General features: G+C 48.4%; 1 protein-coding gene across 2 annotated transcripts; it reads left to right on the top strand.

Moving 5' to 3' along the window:
• The first annotated feature begins 426 nt into the window (after positions 1–426).
• On the top strand, positions 427–14,744 carry LOC144603389 (guanylyl cyclase inhibitory protein). Of its 2 annotated transcripts, none has more exons than XM_078416551.1 (5): positions 427–530; positions 6,379–6,511; positions 10,225–10,374; positions 11,075–11,180; positions 12,953–14,744. In XM_078416551.1, the coding sequence occupies exons 1-5, from the start codon at positions 460–462 to the stop codon at positions 13,168–13,170; spliced, it is 678 nt and encodes a 225-aa protein (XP_078272677.1). In that variant the 5' UTR covers positions 427–459; the 3' UTR covers positions 13,171–14,744. The 2 variants fall into 2 exon arrangements, with proteins under 2 accessions (XP_078272677.1, XP_078272676.1); XM_078416550.1 differs by having other exon boundaries at positions 10,225–10,416.
• Positions 14,745–17,384: the final 2,640 nt, after the last annotated feature.

The raw sequence follows: 17,384 nt of genomic DNA, 5'->3' as shown, positions 1-17,384 counted from the left end.
GAGAACATGGATAGATGACGTTTTGGGTCAGGACCCTTTTTCAGACTCACTTATTCATGTTCTCCAGAGATACTGTCTGACCAGCTGAGTTACTCCAACATTTTATGTCTATCTCTGGTGTAAACCAGTGTCTGCAGTTCCTTTTTATTACATTTAGTCAGAAAATGGGATCAAGGTTTGGTAAATTGTGAAGGGATCTGTGAGCCCAGTCCAACGTAGAGGTGACTGTCAGAGACTCCGGCCCCCTTCACCACCTCGCTGGCCCTGAGAGGTGGTTCTGACAATCTCTCCAACACTGCCTCATCCCAGCCGGCCTTTAGTAATCATAGAGTAATCCCCTTAGTGCAGAGCAGGGATGATTATGTGCTTTAAAGCTAATTCTCAACTGCGCTCGTTAATCTTGCCTGGGGTACATAACGGTGCTGCAGTGGCCTGAAGGTGATTGTCAGCTTGTGGGAGATGGGCCAGACTGCGGTGCTTCCTCCAAGGAGAAAGGACACCTATGCCCTGGAACTTCACATCTGGTACAGGTAATCGCCACACTTTAATCGTTCAATGGTTCCTTTATTATCATGTGTACCAAGGGGTACAGTGAAACACTTTTTTTTGCATACAGCTCATCAAGACTATCACCATGCATAAGTGCAATCACCCCAGCCCTCTCAATGGGCTCAGAACAGCCCACTGAGTCCATATGCAAGAGGTGCCATTTTGGTGCCATTTTACATTCCCAGCTGCAGATGGCCACAAAGGTTCGTTGCAGCCGTCGTCTCCTTTCTGGTCATTCGGCGAACCGTTCGTCCCTCTCCTTGCGCGGCCTTCTTCAGCCCTTGTTCCTTGGGGGGGGGGGGGGTGCGCCCACAGCCAACCTTGAGGGCGCAGAAGGTAAACCCCTCCCCCAACCTTTTGCCCAGCGTCCAATGCACACAGTCTTTTACCCAGGATAAGGGAATCAAGAACTAGAGAGTACAGGTCTAAGGTGAGAGGGGAAAGATTTAATAGGAACCTGAGGGGCCACCTCTTCACACAGAGGGTGGAGGGTGTACGGGTTCCCGGTGAGCCGGGCCTGTGGTTGGTATTTCGTTCCAGCACGCCAGGCGACTCTCAGTCTGAAGAAGGGTCTTGACCCGAAGCGTCACCCATTCCTTCTGCCTGGAGATGCTGCCTGTCCCACTGGGTTACTCCAGCATTTTGTGTCTATCTTCAGTGTAGTTCCTTCCGACACACCCATCGCCTGCCCCATTCCCTCCACATTTCTCATGAATCTGCCTGGCTCTCTTTCTGAGGCTGATTCAGGAGGATAAACACTCAGTTCACGCTGGTTATGTTGTTGATCTTTGTAACTGACAGGAAATTAGCTCTAGCCCACACCTGCTGTGTACGAGGTACAACAAATGTGTCTGTAACTGTATGTTTCCTCTGGGTATTTACTCCACTATCAAGCCTTATCAAGCTGCTCTAGCATTTCTGCACAATTAATAATCATTTTGAAAAAGCTTTATTTTTATAATCTTTGAGCGTTTGACGGCTCTGGGCCTGTACTCGCTGGAGTTTAGGAGAAAGGGCGGAATTGAAGCTTACCTAATAGTGAATGGCCTGGATAGAGTGGGTGTGGAGAGGATGTTTCCACTAGTGGGAGAGTCTAGGACCAGAGGCCACAGGCTCAGGATAAAAGGACATACCTTTAGAAAGGAGATGAGGAGGAATGTCATTAGCCAGAGGGTGGTGAATCTGTGGAATTCATTGCCACAGACGGTGGTGGAGGTCAAGTCAATGGGTGTTTATAAAGCAGAGATTGACAGGTTCTTGATTAGTAAGGGCATCATTTATGAGGAGAAGGCAGGAGAATGTGGGGAAGGAAAGATAGATCAGCCATGATTGAATGGCGGAATCGACTCGATGGACTGGATGACCTAATTCTACTCCTGGGACTTATGAACATGAATCTGATTTTTTTTAATCAAATATATTTATCTGAAAAAGGGTGCCGACCCGAAACGTCACCTGTCCATTACCTCCACAGATGCAGCCTGAGACGCTGTTTCTCCAGCACTTTGTTTTTTTGCTCAAGATTGCAGCACTGGCAGTTTCTTGTTACTGCATTTTTATACTCTCACTTTGCATCAATAATTACACACACCAGACACGAGATGCGAGGGAGATAATTTCCAATCATGTGCAGAGCAAATCTATCTGCTTCCTACTGAGCTAGCGGCCCAGAGGAAATCAGTGCATCCAACACATTGCTGACTTAGCATCCGGCTGCAGCTATTTACAGTTCAGCTGAGAGTGGGATTCAAACTTCAGTGACAGAAGGAGTTTGAGGAAGTTACAAGTTGCAGTTACAAGAGTAAGCGTCTCATTCTGCGGCCTTACGATCTTCAGGTCGACTTTCAAACAAATCTGCTGTAAAAACACAGGGGATTTAGTTCAGATAAAGCATGGCAACACCCACCATCCATGCCGACCACCGAACACCCGTTCACACTAGTTCAATAGTCAATAGTCATTTATTTGTCACATACACATAAATGTGCAGTGAAATGAAAAATTACCCGCAGTTCAACAATAAGACCAATAAGAATAATCAATAAAAATGCAATAACACATACAATCATAACCTAACACCAAACAAAAGAAACATCCATCACAGTGAGTCTCCTCCAGTCCCCTCCTCACTGTGATGGTTCTTTGTTATCCCACTTTCCCATCCAGTCCCTACACACCAGGGGCAATTTACGGCGGGCCAATTAACCTGCAAACCCGCATGTCTTTGGGATGTGGGAGGAAACCAGAACACCTGGATGAAACCCATGCAGTCACAGGGAGAACGTGCAAACTCCACATTGACAGCACCCAAGGTAGGGATTAAAGCCGGTTCTCTGGCACTGTGAGGCAGCAGCTCTACAAGCTGCGCGCTGTGCCACTCAGAACGACACAGAATGTATTCCACATAACATTCTGGATCAGTATGGCAAAAAAACAGGTGGCTATTTAACATTAGACTTTGTGAAATAGAGTCAGAGTTATACAGCAGGGAAACAGGCCCTTCGGCCCAACTCATCCATGCCGACCAAGATGCCCCATCTAAGCTAGTCCCACTTGCCTGTGTTTGGTCCATATCCCTCTCAACCTTTCCTGTCAGCAAGACTTGTTTGTGAGCTCTACCGTTCTATGTCCCTCAACCTTGCAAATCAGGCCCGGATGTCTTCGAGTCCAACAGAACGGATGAAGATAGACACAAAAAGCTGGAGTAACTCAGCGGAACAGGCAGCATCTCCAGAGAGAAGGAAAGGGTGACGTTTCGGGTCGAGACCCTTCTTCAGACTGGCTAGGGATAAGGGAAACGAAAGATATAAACGAGGATGTGGAGAGATAAAGAACAATGAATAAAAGATATGCAAAAAAGTAACAAATTATAAAGGAAACAGGCCATTGTTAGCTGTTTGTACGGTGAAAATGAGAAGCTAGTGTGAATTGGGTGGGGGAGGGATCGAGAGAGAGGGAATGCCGGGGCTACCTGAAGTGAGAGAAATCAATGTTCATACCACTGGGCTGTAAGCTGCCCAAGCGAAATATGAGATGCTGTTCCTCCAATTTGTGTTTAGCCTCACTCTGACATGGAGGAGACCTAGGACAGAAAGGTCTGTGTCGGAATGGGAAGGAGAATTAAAATGTCCAGCAACCAGGAGATCAGGTAGGTTCAGGTAGGCTGAGCGAAGGTGTTCCGCAAAACGATCGCCCAGTCTGCGTTTGGTCTCGCCGATGTATAAGAGTCCACATCTTGAACAACGGATACAGTAGATGAGGTTGGACGAGGTCCAAGTGAATCTCTGCCTAACCTGAAAGGACTGTCGGGGTCCCTGGACAGAGTCGAGGGAGGAGGTATAGCGACAGATGTTGCATCTTCTGCAGTTGTTGGGGAAGGTACCTGGGGAGGGGGTGGTTTGGGATGGAAGGGATGAGTTAACCTGGGAGTTGAGGAGGGAATGGTCTCTGTGGAAGGCAGAAAGGGGTGGAGATGGGAAAATGTGGCTCGTGGTGGGATCCCATTGGAGATGGCAGAAATTTCGGTGGATTTCGGACGGGGTCTCAAAATAATGAACATCACACAGCTGCAGATGCTGGAGACCTGAAATAAAATCAGAAAGTGCTGGGTCACGCAGTATCTGTGGAGAGAGTAACAAAATTGGAATGAATTGAATTGAATTGAATACATTTTATTAGCCAAGTATGTCTGCATACAAGGAATTTGCCTTGGTGCTTTGCTCGCAAGTAACAACACGACATAGAAACATAGAAACATAGAAAATAGGTGCAGGAGTAGGCCATTCGGCCCTTCGAGCCTGCACCGCCATTCAATATGATCATGGCTGATCATCCAGCTCAGTAGCCTGTACCTGCCTTCTCTCCATACCCCCTGATCCCTTTAGCAAAAAGGGTCACATCTAACTCCCTCTTAAATATAGCCAATGAACTGGCCTCAACTACCTTCTGTGGCAGAGAATTCCACAGACTCACCACTCTCTGTGTGAAGAAATGTTTTCTCATCTCGGTCCTAAAAGACTTCCCCCTTATCCTTAAGCTGTGACCCCTGGTTCTGGACTCCCCCAACATCGGGAACAATCTTCCCGCATCTAGCCTCTCCAACCCCTTAAGAATTTTATATGTTTCTATAAGATCCCCCCTCAGTCTTCTAAATTCCAGCGAGTACAAGCCCAGTCTATCCAGTCTTTCCTCATATGCAAGTCCCGCCATCCCAGGCATTAATCTGGTGAACCTTCTCTGTACTCCCTCTAAGGCAAGAACGTCTTTCCTCAGGTTAGGAGACCAAAACTGCACACAATACTCCAGGTGCGGTCTCACCAAGGCCCTGTACAACTGCAGCAGAACCTCCCTGCTTCTAAACTCAAATCCTCTTGCTATGAATGCCAACATACCATTCGCTTTCTTCACTGCCTGCTGCACCTGCATGCTTGCTTTCAATGACTGGTGCACCATGACACCCAGGTCACGTTGCATCTCCCCTTCTCCCAATCGGTCACCATTCAGGTAATACTCTGCTTTCCTGTTCTTGCCGCCAAAGTGGATAACCTCACATTTATCCACATTATATTGCATCTGCCATGCATTTGCCCACTCGCCTAATCTATCCAAGTCATTCTGCAGCCTCCTAGCATCCTCCTCGCAGCTAACACTGCCACCCAGCTTCGTGTCATCCGCAAACTTAGAGATGTTGCATTCAATTCCCTCGTCCAAATCATTAATATACACTGTAAATAACTGGGGTCCCAGCACTGAGCCTTGCGGTACCCCACTAGTCACTGCCTGCCATTCCGAAAAGGACCCATTTATTCCTACTCTTTGCTTCCTGTCCGCCAACCAATTTTCTATCCACCTCAAAACTGAACCCTCAATACCGTGTGCTTTAAGTTTGTACACCAATCTCCTATGTGGGACCTTGTCGAAGGCCTTCTGAAAGTCCAGATATAACACATCGACTGGTTCTCCCTTATCCACTCTCCTAGTTACATCCTCGAAAAATTCTATAAGATTCGTCAGACATGATTTGCCTTTGGTAAATCCATGCTGACTTTGTCCGATGATTTCACCACTTTCCAAATGTGATGCTATCACATCTTTAATAACTGACTCTAGCATACAGGAAACAATTAAGAATGGAACATAAAACATTAAAACATTAAGAATAAAACATTATAGTTTAAACATGTGAAGAATGAAATAAAATATCAGAGTAAAAGGAGGCTACAGGTTGTTGAGTAGAGAATTAATCTTTCTGGTCCAAGACACTGTGAATCTGAACATTGTTTTGTTTCCCACAGATGCTGCCTGACCTACTGAGTGTTTCCACAGTTTCCACCCTTAACTTTGTTTCACTTCCCACAGATGCTGCCTGACCTGTTGGGTTTTTTCACTGGTGTCTGCCTGGAGCCCCAGTTGATTCAGGAGATTAGTTAGATAGGTAGTTTTAACTTTTTTTAATTACTTGTACCGAGGTCCAGTGGAAAGCTTTTGTTGCGTGCTAACCAGTCAACGGAAAGACTATACATGATTGTAATCGAGCCGTCCACAGTGCAGATACAGGATAGAGGGAATAATGTTTAGTGCAAGATAAAGTCCAGTAAAGTCCGATTAAAGGTAGTACGATGGGTCTCCAGTGAGGTAGATGGCAGGTCAGGACCGCTCTCTAATTGATGATGGGATGGTTCAGTTGCCTGATAACACCTGGGAAGAAACTGTCCCTGCAGGTTCCCTGCCAGCGGCGTAACACTCCCTCAGTACGGCGCTGGACACAGCCGAGGGACTGGGCCACCGATCAGTGGTCGAGCGAGGTTACTATTAGCTTCTCTGTTGCAGGAAATTCATTGAGGAATGTCCCAGTGGGCTGATCACCCTGCACGAGTTCCGGAGACACTTCTGTGATGGGACCGTGGGTCCAGGATCGTCGGAGTACGCTGAGCAGATCTTCCGCACTTTGGATGATAACAGGGTGAGGCAGGCAGGCACCGCTGGGCTCCGATCTTTCCGATCCGGGTCTGTTTAGTTTAGTGATACAGCAGGGAAACAGGCTCTTCGGCCCACCGAGTCCACGCCGACCATCAATCATCTGTTCACACTAGTTCTATGATATCCCACTTTCTCATCCACTCCCTACACACCAGGGGCAATTTACAGAGACCAATGAACCTACAAACCCCTACGTATTGGAATGAGGGAGGAAATGGAAACCTTCCCCTTCTCACCTTAATGCCCTTTAGTGTTGGACATTTCCACCTGAGAAAGAAGGTACTGACTGTCTACCCTTTCTATTCCTCATCATTTTATATAATTCTATCACGTCTCCCCTCAGCGTCTGATGTACCAGAGAAAACAATCCAAGTTTATCCAACCTCTAATCCAGGACGTCTCGGTAAATTGCCGTTTGTGTGCCGATGGTCAGCATGGACTCAGTGGGCCGAATGGCCTGTATGTATCTTTCAATCGATCATACTAATACGGTGGACTCCTGTTGCTCCACCCACGGTGACCCCGTCCGGAAATATTATTTTAATATTGTCTTATTATCTTTCTAATGTTTTTTTAAATCTTATTTATCCTTGGAATATTACTGCTGAGGTGACCCGTTGTCTTGTCAAATACATTTCATTGTACCGTTGACCCTGTGCCAACCTACATATGACAAATAAAATTTAAAATTAAACCTTCTCCGACCCTCTGCACCCACCCACGGCCTCTTTTAGATGTCGAGGTTTGTCGAATGCACCACCACGATAAAGCTGCAAGTGTTGGTTATTTCAGGTATTATAGAGGACTTAACAAGCTGCTGCTAATTTCAGATCAAATCTCCCATCGAATTAGTGTAGTTGCATTTGCACTTCAAGTGAGGACCTCAAGCCTGGATTGAAGTCACAGAGTGGGTAACGTCACCGAAAGGAACGGTGAATTCATCCACTTACATCAGCAACACTAATTACTTCGCTCCCTGGGATGTGCTTTCTGGGAGCCGTGACTCTGGCCTAAGCCATTAACCCTCTTGCACTGAGTCCCTCTGGGCCCCTTGTAATGCTATTTGCTCTAATTGACTTAATGCCTGCATTAAACAAACACTGCAGGGAGACTTAGAACAATGGTGTAAAGTAGTCATTGGAGACGGACACAAGCCATCGGCTGGGTGAACCAGTGCCATCCTGACACCACCAGGAAAAGCATTTGGACGGGTACATTGGTAGGAAAGGTTTAGGGGGAAATGGGCCAAACATGGGCAAGTGGAACTAGCTTAGATGGGGCATCTTGGTTGGCATGGAGAGTTGGACCAAAGGTTCAGTTTCCCTGCTAATCGACTGATTCAACACAAGACACTGTGGCAGGTGAGTCAGCTGACCTTAGTTTGGGATCCGGCTCACAAGGACTGGTGAACTATGTTGGATAGACACAAAGTGCTGGAGTAACTTAATGGGTCAGCTAGCAGCAACTCTCTGGAAAAAAACGGTATACGTGACGTTTCAGGTCAGGACCCGTCTTCAGCGATCCGGGGGTGTCCGAGAAGAGAAGAGAGGGTCTTGCAGAACTCCCATCGGAGAGAGGAAGAGAACTTCTTCAAATTAGGCACACCTTGAGTAGGTTTCATAGTGGAGTAAACCAAAATGTAGAAACAAAGATTTGCAGATGGACCTACTTCCTTGTCTCCGGGACTTACGGCGCGGCAACCGGCCATTCGGCCCTAACCTGCATCAGTGGTCCTGTCCCAAACCATCCCCTCCCCACACCCTCCCTCCCTCACCCCCCATCACCATCTCTTCCAGTTGGTCTCTCCTGCGTTGAACCATCTAGTGTTAAGACCGCTCCAGGGAGCTGGCCATGGGCTGTGGTGCCTGCACTCCCACGCTCCGCTGCCCCACGGAGTTTCCTGGTCCATCGTCGGGATCAAACCCGGGTCCCTGGCGCTGCCAGGCACCAACTCTGCCACTGCGCCACCGTGGCGTCCTAAAGGAGTTTATTAATCAAAATAACTTGATTCAAGTTAAAAAACTTGTACAATTCAGGAACTATGAAAAAAAAATCTTCAGACATTCAATTCATTGTTCCTTAGTGTTTACACAAATTGTACAAGTTTACCCACATCCTTGCCACTCATCTGGCCCACTGGAGTGAAATCCCTTATTTGAAGGGGCGTCTCCACCACAGCCTGCCCCCCAATGTCCAGCAGTGCGAGGACCCTAGACTGTTGCCCTCCCCCACCGAACCTTGGCCTTCACCCTAAAGTTAGTTTTTTTTAAATTTCAAAATATACTTTATTCGAGAAATAAATATATACAAAACATGTTCCTTACGAAACTACATCCAACATTCTCGGAGACTATACATATATACGTTCAATACATATAAATTACATGCATACGTTCAATACATATACATACATACGTTCAATACATACATTCAATACACCAATTACACAAAATTACCCCCCACCCGTGCCACTCATGTGGCCCACTGGCGTGGAATCCCTTCCCTTATTTTGTGGAGCTTCCTAAAGTTATTGTTGTGCAGGGCGGTTGAAGAGCCCACTGGAGGTTGGGAAGAAGCTGCTCTTGAACGCAAAGGTCACGGTTCCAAGCCACTCCTGATCCACACAGACAATGGCTCAGCTTGTGGGGAGGGGGAGCCTGTTTCCACACTGTATCTCTAAGCTAAACTAAACTAAACTAAACTAAACTAAACTACACTACACTACACTACACTACACTACACTACACTACACTACACTACACTACACTACACTACACTACACTACACTACACTACACTACACTACACTACACTACACTACACTACACTACACAACACTACCACTATACTATACTACACTAAACTAAATTAGACCCTACCTCAGCAATGGTCTTCTATGGATATTGTATAAGCCTGCACTAGATACTTCAGTTTACACTATTATGATCTGGTTTATTTGGTTCATTTATTGCTTTCTACCCGAATTATCAGTCATACTGCTCAGAAACAGGCCCTTCGGCCAAACTCATTCGTGCCAACTAAGATACCCCACCTAAACTAGTCCCATTTGCCCACGTTTGGCTTGTATCGCTCTAAACCTTTCCTTTCCATGTACCTGTTCAAATGTCTTTTAAATGTTGTTTTAGTACCTGCCTCAACTACATCCTCTGGCAGCTTGTTCAATATATCCACCACCCACTGTGTGAAAAAGGTTGTCTCTTGGGTTCCTAATAAATCTCTTCCCTCTCACCTTAAACCTGTGCCCTCTGAATATTGCTTCTCCTACCCTGGGTAAAAGACTCTGTGCATTCACTCTACTTATTTCACATGATTTTATCCACCCCTATAAGATCACCCCTCAGCATTTATCTGTGTTCTTGTGCTTAAAGTGTCTGTAAAGTAAGAATTTAATTGTTCCTGGTGAATTTTATAATTAAACTCAAATAAGACACAAGTGCTAGAGTCACTCAGTGGGCCAGGCAGCATCTCTGGAGAACATGGATAGATGACTTTTTGGGTCGGGACCCTTCTTCAGACTGATTTCAACAGCCCTATCCATGTTCTCCAGAGATGCTGTCTGACCCACTGAGTTACTCCAGCACTTTGTGGGGGGGTTTTTTGTAAGCCAGCATCTGTCATTCCTTGTGCCTCTGGTAATGACCTCTCTTGTCTCTCTTGCGTGGTGCGTGCCATGAAGGATGATCTGGTGGATTACCGGGAGTATGTGACGGCCGTCAGCTTGCTGATACAGGGCACCGCGGAGGAGAAGTTGAAGTGGTCCTTTAAACTCTACGATAAGGACAAGGACGGAGCAATCAGCCGGGCAGAGATGCTGGAGATTATGCAGGTCGGCTTCCAACCTATCCGCACTGCTTGGTTTAATCTAGAGGTACAGCACAGAAACAGGCCCTTCAGCCCACTGAGTCCACGCTAACCATCGATCACCCGTTCACTCTAGTTCTATGTTATCCCACTTTCTCATCCACTCCCTACACACTAGGGGCAATACACAGAGGACCAATGAACCTTAACATACAAACCCACACGTTTTTTGGGATGAGGTTGGGAACCGGAGCACCCGGAGGAAATCCATGTGGTCCCAGGGAGAACAGATCAACTCTTTACAGAGACCACCCCAGGTGAAAAAGTACGACTGTTTATCCTCAGGTACCAGCGTCCAAACCTGGGGGAACCTTTGGATTAGTCCCATCTTTTTCCCTATTTCTTCCCAGCTGTAATCAGGCCGCTGAACCATCTACCTCATTGGAGATCTTCAATCGGACTTTACTGGACTTTATCTTGCACTAAATGTCTTTTATCCTGTATCTGTATACTGAGGACGGCTTGATTGTAATTATGTACAGTCTTTCCGCTGACTGGATAACACACAACAAAAAAGCTTTTTGCTGTACCTCGGTACACATGACAATGAACGAAAATAAGCTAAGCTAAGCTAAACTAAACTAAGCTAAGCTAAGCTAAACTAAGCTAAGCTAAGCTAAGCTAAACTAAACTAATCTCCTGTGAGGGGTTATCTTTCTGCACAGACGATCTACAAAATGAGCCTGGCAGCGTCGCTGACGAATGTTGACCTGCAGACTGCTGAAGAGTGCACCGAGCGCATGTTCACACGTCTAGACAAGGACAGAGACGGTGAGTGCATGGACTACTGCGCCAGGGAGCAGCCAGACAAAGGGGAAAGACAGGCATCCATTCCTCCCCATACCCCTCCCCCAGTCTCCTTCCACCTTCCTCTGGCTTCACAATTACCACCTCTTCTATCCTCATCTCTTTATGAGACACTTTTTGTCTCTTCGTCTTTTAGAGACACAGCGTGGAAACAGGCCCTTTGGCCCACCGAGTGCGTGCCGACCAGCCATCACCCTGTACATGAGCACTACCCCACATAATAGGGACAATTTACTATTTGCAGAAGCCAATTAACCTACCAACCTGTATGTATGTCTTTGCGATGTGGGAGGGAAACCGGAGCACCTGGAGAAAACCCATGTGGTCACAGGGAGATTGTGCAAACTCCGTACAGACAGCACCTGTAGTCAGGATCCAATCTGGGTCTCTGGTGCTGTGAAGCAGCAACTGTACCACTGTGCCACCACTGGCCTTTGTCCAACCATCTACCTGTCCAAGGCCACCCTCACCTATATCCACCTATCACTTAGTGTCATAGATTCATACAGCATGGAAACAGACCCTTTCTCCCATCTTGCCCACACGACCTACATCTACACCAGTCTCACCTGCCCGTGTTTGGCCCATTTTCCTCTAAACCTTCCCTATCCATGTACCTGTCTGGCAGTAACTGCAGGGCTTTGGCCTGCCTCTCCTCTCTCCCACCTTTCTCTCCCCCACCTTCCCCAAACACAATCAGTCTGAAGAAAGGTCTTTACTCAAAGCATCGCTTATCCATGTTCTCCAGAGATGCTGCCTGACCCGTTGAGTTACTCCAGCACTATGGCGTTTTTTGACTGGCGGGCCTGGAAGTTGCCACAAAAATGGATGTCCTTGTTTCGGTCAAAGGCATGGTCCACCTTGGAGAAACAAAGAACTGCAGACGCTGGAATCTTGAACAAAACAAAAGTGGTGGAGGAATTCAGTGGGTTCAGGGTCAGGCAGCATCTGCGGAGGGAATGGACAGATGACATTCCAGATCGGGACCCTTCATTGGTCTGAATCGCCTGTCCATTCCCTCCACAAATTCTGCCTGGCCCGCTGAGTTCCTCCAGCACTCTGTGCTAGACTTGAGAGGCCGCGGTGTTGTGGGATGTTGTTGATTTCTGGACATCAGAACAGTGGTGGAGATCTGCATCTGCACTGGTGGAGATGGTCAGTGGGATGTCGTGAGTGGTGGGGTGGGTGCAGGGAAGATTCACTGGGATGGACCGTTGAGTCGTGAGGACAGCTGGAGAGGCTGGCTCTGTTCTTCCTGGGGCAGAGGGCGAGAGGACAATACTTACCGAATAGCCAAAGTCCTGGGTAGAGTGGATGTGGAGAGGATGTTTCAGGACCAGAGGGCGCAGCCTCAGAATTAAAGGACGTACCTTTAGGAAGGAGATGAGGAGGATTTTTTTTAGTCAGAGGGTGGTGAATCTGTGGCATTCATTGCCACAGGCGGCTGTGGAGGCCAAGCCAAAGGGTATTTTTAAAGCAGAGATTAATGTTCTTGATTAGTAAGGGCGTCAAAGGTTACGGGGAGAAGGCAGGAGAATGGGATTGAGAGAGAAAAATAGATCAACCGTGATTGAATGGTGGAGTAGACTTGATGGGCCGAATGGCCTGATTCTGCTCCTAGGACATGAACATGAGATCTCCGACAGTCTAAGGCAGAGTTCACCCAGGGAGGGGCCTGCAGGCTGGTGTGAACATTGCCCGGGATGTCATGTTGATGCTCCTGTACCTTTTCCCAGCTGTGATCAGCCGGCGGGAGTTTGTGGAGGGAGCGCTGGGAGATGCCTGGGTGCGGGCGATGCTCGAGTGTAACCCAAGCACCGTGGAGGTGCCACCATCAGCACGGCCGCGGCAACAACAGGACCCCAGCTCAGACACGGCAACAACAGGACCCCAGCTCAGACACGGCAACAACGAATCCTCAACCCAGCCCGGCGACAAGCAGACCCCATCCTAGCTGCGGCAACAACCGGACTCCTGCCCAACCCGGCAACAACGATACCCCAGCCCAACCCAGCAACAACGATACCCCAGCCCAACCCAGCAACAACGATACCCCAGCCCAACCCAGCAACAACGATACCCCAGCCCAACCCAGCAACAACGATACCCCAGCCCAGCCCCGGCAACAACGATACCCCAGCCCAACCCAGCAACAACGATACCCCAGCCCAACCCAGCATCAACGATACCCCAGCCCAACCCAGCAACAACGATACCCCAGCCCAACCCAGCAACAACGATACCCCAGCCCAACCCAGCAACAACAGGACCCCTGCCCAACCCAGCAACAACGATACCCCAGCCCAACCCAGCAATAACGATACCCCAGCCCAACCCAGCAACAACAGGACCCCAGCCCAACCCAGCAACAACGATACCCCAGCCCAGCCCTGGCAACAAGCGGCAATGACGGACACTCCGGGTTCCTGCTTAGGACTCTCCACCCACTCCATCGCTGGTCCTCCCCACCGCCAGTGTCAAGGACTCTCCACCCACTCCATCGCTGGTCCTCCCCACCGCCAGTGAGACTGCGGAAGCACGAGGACTTTCATCCAAAAATAAACTTTATTCAGAAATATAAAATATTTGTCATCATAGAGTCATGCAGCGTGGAAACAGGCCCTTCTGCCCAACTTGCCCCACCGACCAACATGTCCCGTCTACACTAGTCCCACCTGCCCGCGTTTGGCCCACATCCCTCTAAACCTGCCCTATCCATGTACTTGTCTAAAAGTTTCTTGAACGTGTGATAGTACCTTCCTCAATTACCTCCTCCAGCAGCTTGTTCTTTACACCCACCACCCTTTGTGTAAAAATGTTACCCCCTCAGGTTCCTATTAAATCTTTACCCCCTCGCCTTAAACCTATGTCCTCTGGTTCACGATTCCCCTACTCTGGGCAAGAGTCTGTGTGTTTACCCTCTATACGATATACAAAAGAAAAGCAGTGCAAAAATACTTCCTAGATTCTCAGCGGCTATACTTATATTCATCAGTTATATCTTTGGTAGTGTTCACAAACTATCCTTATAGCAAGCATCTTTGCCACTCATGTGGCCCACTGGAGTGATATCCCTTCCCTTGTTTAAGGGGTAGACACCACACTCTGCCCTCAATGTCCAACAGCAGAAGGACCCTAGACTGTGGCCCTCCCCCACAGAGCCTTGGCGTTGGCTGCACCGAGCTTCAGTACGTCCCTCAGCACGTACTCCTGCAGTCTGGAGCGGGCCAGTCGGCAACATTCCCCGACGGACATCTCACTCCGCTGCGAGGTCAACAACATTCGGGCAGACCCAAAGAGCAGCTTGAATGGTCCACACGTCCCATGGGTGGCTTTGCAGCTCCAATGCCGGGCGGCAGACCAAGGCCTGGTCAGCACTGGGCTTGCATCTCATGCCTCCATCCACCGGCTCCATCCACCACACACCTCACACCACAGCCTCCTCTGAACGTTAGCAGGACTCGCTGGCACCTTACACTTCTGGAGGCACCAGGAACTGCAGATGCTGCTTTACAAAGAAAGACACAAAGTGCTGGAGTAAGTGGATCAGGCAGCATCTCTGGAGAACATGGATAGGTGATGTTTCGGTTCGGGACCCTTCATCAGTCTAAAGAAGAGTCCTGACTCAAAACGTCACATATCCATGTTCTCCAGAGATGCTGCCTGACCCGCTGAGTTATAGTGGAATCAGGCCCTTCGGCCCAACTTGCCCATACCAACTAGCCTCTATAAGGCACTGTAAGGCAGCAACTCTGCCGCCCCAGATCATACTACCTGGGAGGGGGCAAGGTGGGTACAGAGAGGGGGTCAGACCTAGGCTGACTTTCATGTGAATTGTAACATTCACCTCACCATGGTAACAAAGAGCATTTCACGATCCAAAATGCCAACATGGTCAAGATGGGCTGAAGGGTTATTATAATTTAATTTGGAGATACAGCGCGGAAACAGGCCCTTCGACCCACCGAATCCACAACGACCAGCGATCCCTGCACATTAACACTATCCTACACGCACTAGGGACAATTTACACTTTAACCGAGCCAATTAACCTACAAAGCTGTACGTCTTTGGAGTGTGGGAGGAAACTGTAAATCTCGGTCTCCACGCAGTGTGGCCCAATAACTCTGTGACAGCAGTGATCCCCATCCAGTGTGGAGGCTGGGGTCTGGCCGTCCCACAGACAGAGCGGAGTCTGGTGAGACAAGGTTGACGTTGGCTTCTGTGGACAGCCGCAGTGTGAGATTCCATTCACTATCCGACATGCACCGCAACCTCTTAGACACACACGATTGTCTTCAGTCAGCACAAACTGGTCATTGTGGATAAGTCCGACAACTCCATTTCCTTCCTCAAATCCCTGCCCTGTTGAGCAGTGGTCACTGATTTCGAAGCAGTGCCAAGATTAGTCTCTTAAGAACTTTGATGATGAAGTCCACTATTACATTACAATCGTTGTTACACTTTTGTGTTCATCTATGTTTGTGCTTATCTATAGTTTGGTTTTACCGGAGTGTATGCCAACAAAGAATTTCACTGTACACGGGTAACGTGTGATAATAAAGTATCATTGAATCATTGAATCGGTGCATCAAAGCAAACCGTAGAGAGACCCCAGAAACCAGGGACTCAAGGAGAAACTCAGCCACATTTTGTTCAAGTTTCCTGAATGGTCTTTTGTGCTTTCATTTTATTGCTCCACTGCAAAATCTCACAGTATCTCAATGGGGCTGGGGCTGTGTTATTCAGCAAAAGACAAAGTGCTGGAGGAACTCAGCAGGTCAGGCAGCATCTGTGAAGGGAACAGACAGACGATGTTTCAGGTTTTCAGAATGATTCATAGTAGCAGGGAGAAAGCTGGAAAAGAGAGGCGGGGGTGGGACAAAGCTTGGTGAGTGATAGGTGGATACAGGTGAGAGGGGTGGAGTAAGGGGGGAGACGATAAGAAGACAAAAGAGACAGTGAACCAGTGTGTGTTACAACAGCAGCTCATCATTCCTGGTTCAGCATTGTCATGTCCTTAGTTGAAAGGAAACCCTGGGGGAGCGTCTCATTTACACCTGAGACTCAGGAGACAGTGTGCAGCCCGGCATCCAATGTCCCCACAGACCCAGCCGCGAGCTGAAGTGTGGCAATGTCTGGGAACACGATTGTTCCAAGAGGATAACTGCAGCCCAGGGATGACTGCAGCCCAGGGTTGCTGTACCACAGGGATGACTGTAGCCCAGTGTTGCTGTACCACAGGGATGACTGTAGCCCAGTGTTGCTGTACCACAGGGATGACGGCAGCCCAGTGTTGCTGTACCACAGGGATGACTGTAGCCCAGAGTTGCTGTACCACAGGGATGACTGTAGCCCAGTGTTGCTGTACCACAGGGATGACTGCAGCCCAGGGTTGCTGTACCACAGGGATGACTGTAGCCCAGAGTTGCTGTACCATGGGAATGACTGTAGCCCAGATTTGACGGTAGCATGGCGATAACTGTAGCACAGGGATAACTGTAGCACAGGGATAACTGTAGCACAGGGATAACTGTAGCACGGGGATAACTGTAGCACGGGGATAACTGTAGCCCAGATTTGACTGTAGCACGGGGATAACTGTAGCATGGGGTTAACTATACTGCCTCCATCTAATGCTCAGGAAGAGACATTTTCTTTGGAGTGGAGGAGGCTGAGGGGTGATCTTATTGAAGTGTACAAGATCACAGTCTGTTCCACAGGGTAGAGGATTCTAAAACTAGAGGGCATAGGCTTAAGGTGAGAGGGGAGAGATTTAAGAGGGACCTGAGGGCACACTTTCCACACAGAGAGTAGTTTATATCTGGAATGAGCTGCCAGAGGTAGCTATAGAAGCGGATACAATTAAAACGTAAAAGACAGTTACATGGATAGGAAGGGTTTAAAGGACGACGGGGCTAAATGCAGACAAATGGGACTAGCCCAGCATGCCGATGTGGTCAGGACAAGGTGGGCCGAAGGGCATGTTTCCGTGCTGTACAGCTGTATGAATCTCTATGAGACCAAGGCTGTGCCTGTGAGAAAGACACAAAAACCTGGAGTAACTCAGCAGGTCAGGTAGCATCTCTGGAGAGAAGGAATGGGTGACGTTTCGGGTCTGCAGTCTGAAGAAGGGCCTCGACCTGAAATGTCACCCATTCCTTCTCT

Source organism: Rhinoraja longicauda, chromosome 20, assembly GCF_053455715.1.
Source record: "Rhinoraja longicauda isolate Sanriku21f chromosome 20, sRhiLon1.1, whole genome shotgun sequence".
Classification (NCBI taxonomy): domain Eukaryota; kingdom Metazoa; phylum Chordata; class Chondrichthyes; order Rajiformes; family Arhynchobatidae; genus Rhinoraja; species Rhinoraja longicauda.
This window is presented reverse-complemented; position numbering and strand designations above follow the sequence as displayed.

Bases quoted from the DNA above. Each gene is read 5' to 3' on its own strand.
- LOC144603389 (XM_078416550.1), top strand. From the start codon at position 460: ATGGGCCAGACTGCGGTGCTTCCTCCAAGGAGAAAGGACACCTATGCC. The intron at 6,512-10,224 runs GTGAGGCAGGCA...CGTGCCATGAAG, and splicing joins GCACTTTGGATGATAACAGG to GATGATCTGGTGGATTACCG. The intron at 10,417-11,074 runs GTACAGCACAGA...CTTTCTGCACAG, and splicing joins CTGCTTGGTTTAATCTAGAG to ACGATCTACAAAATGAGCCT.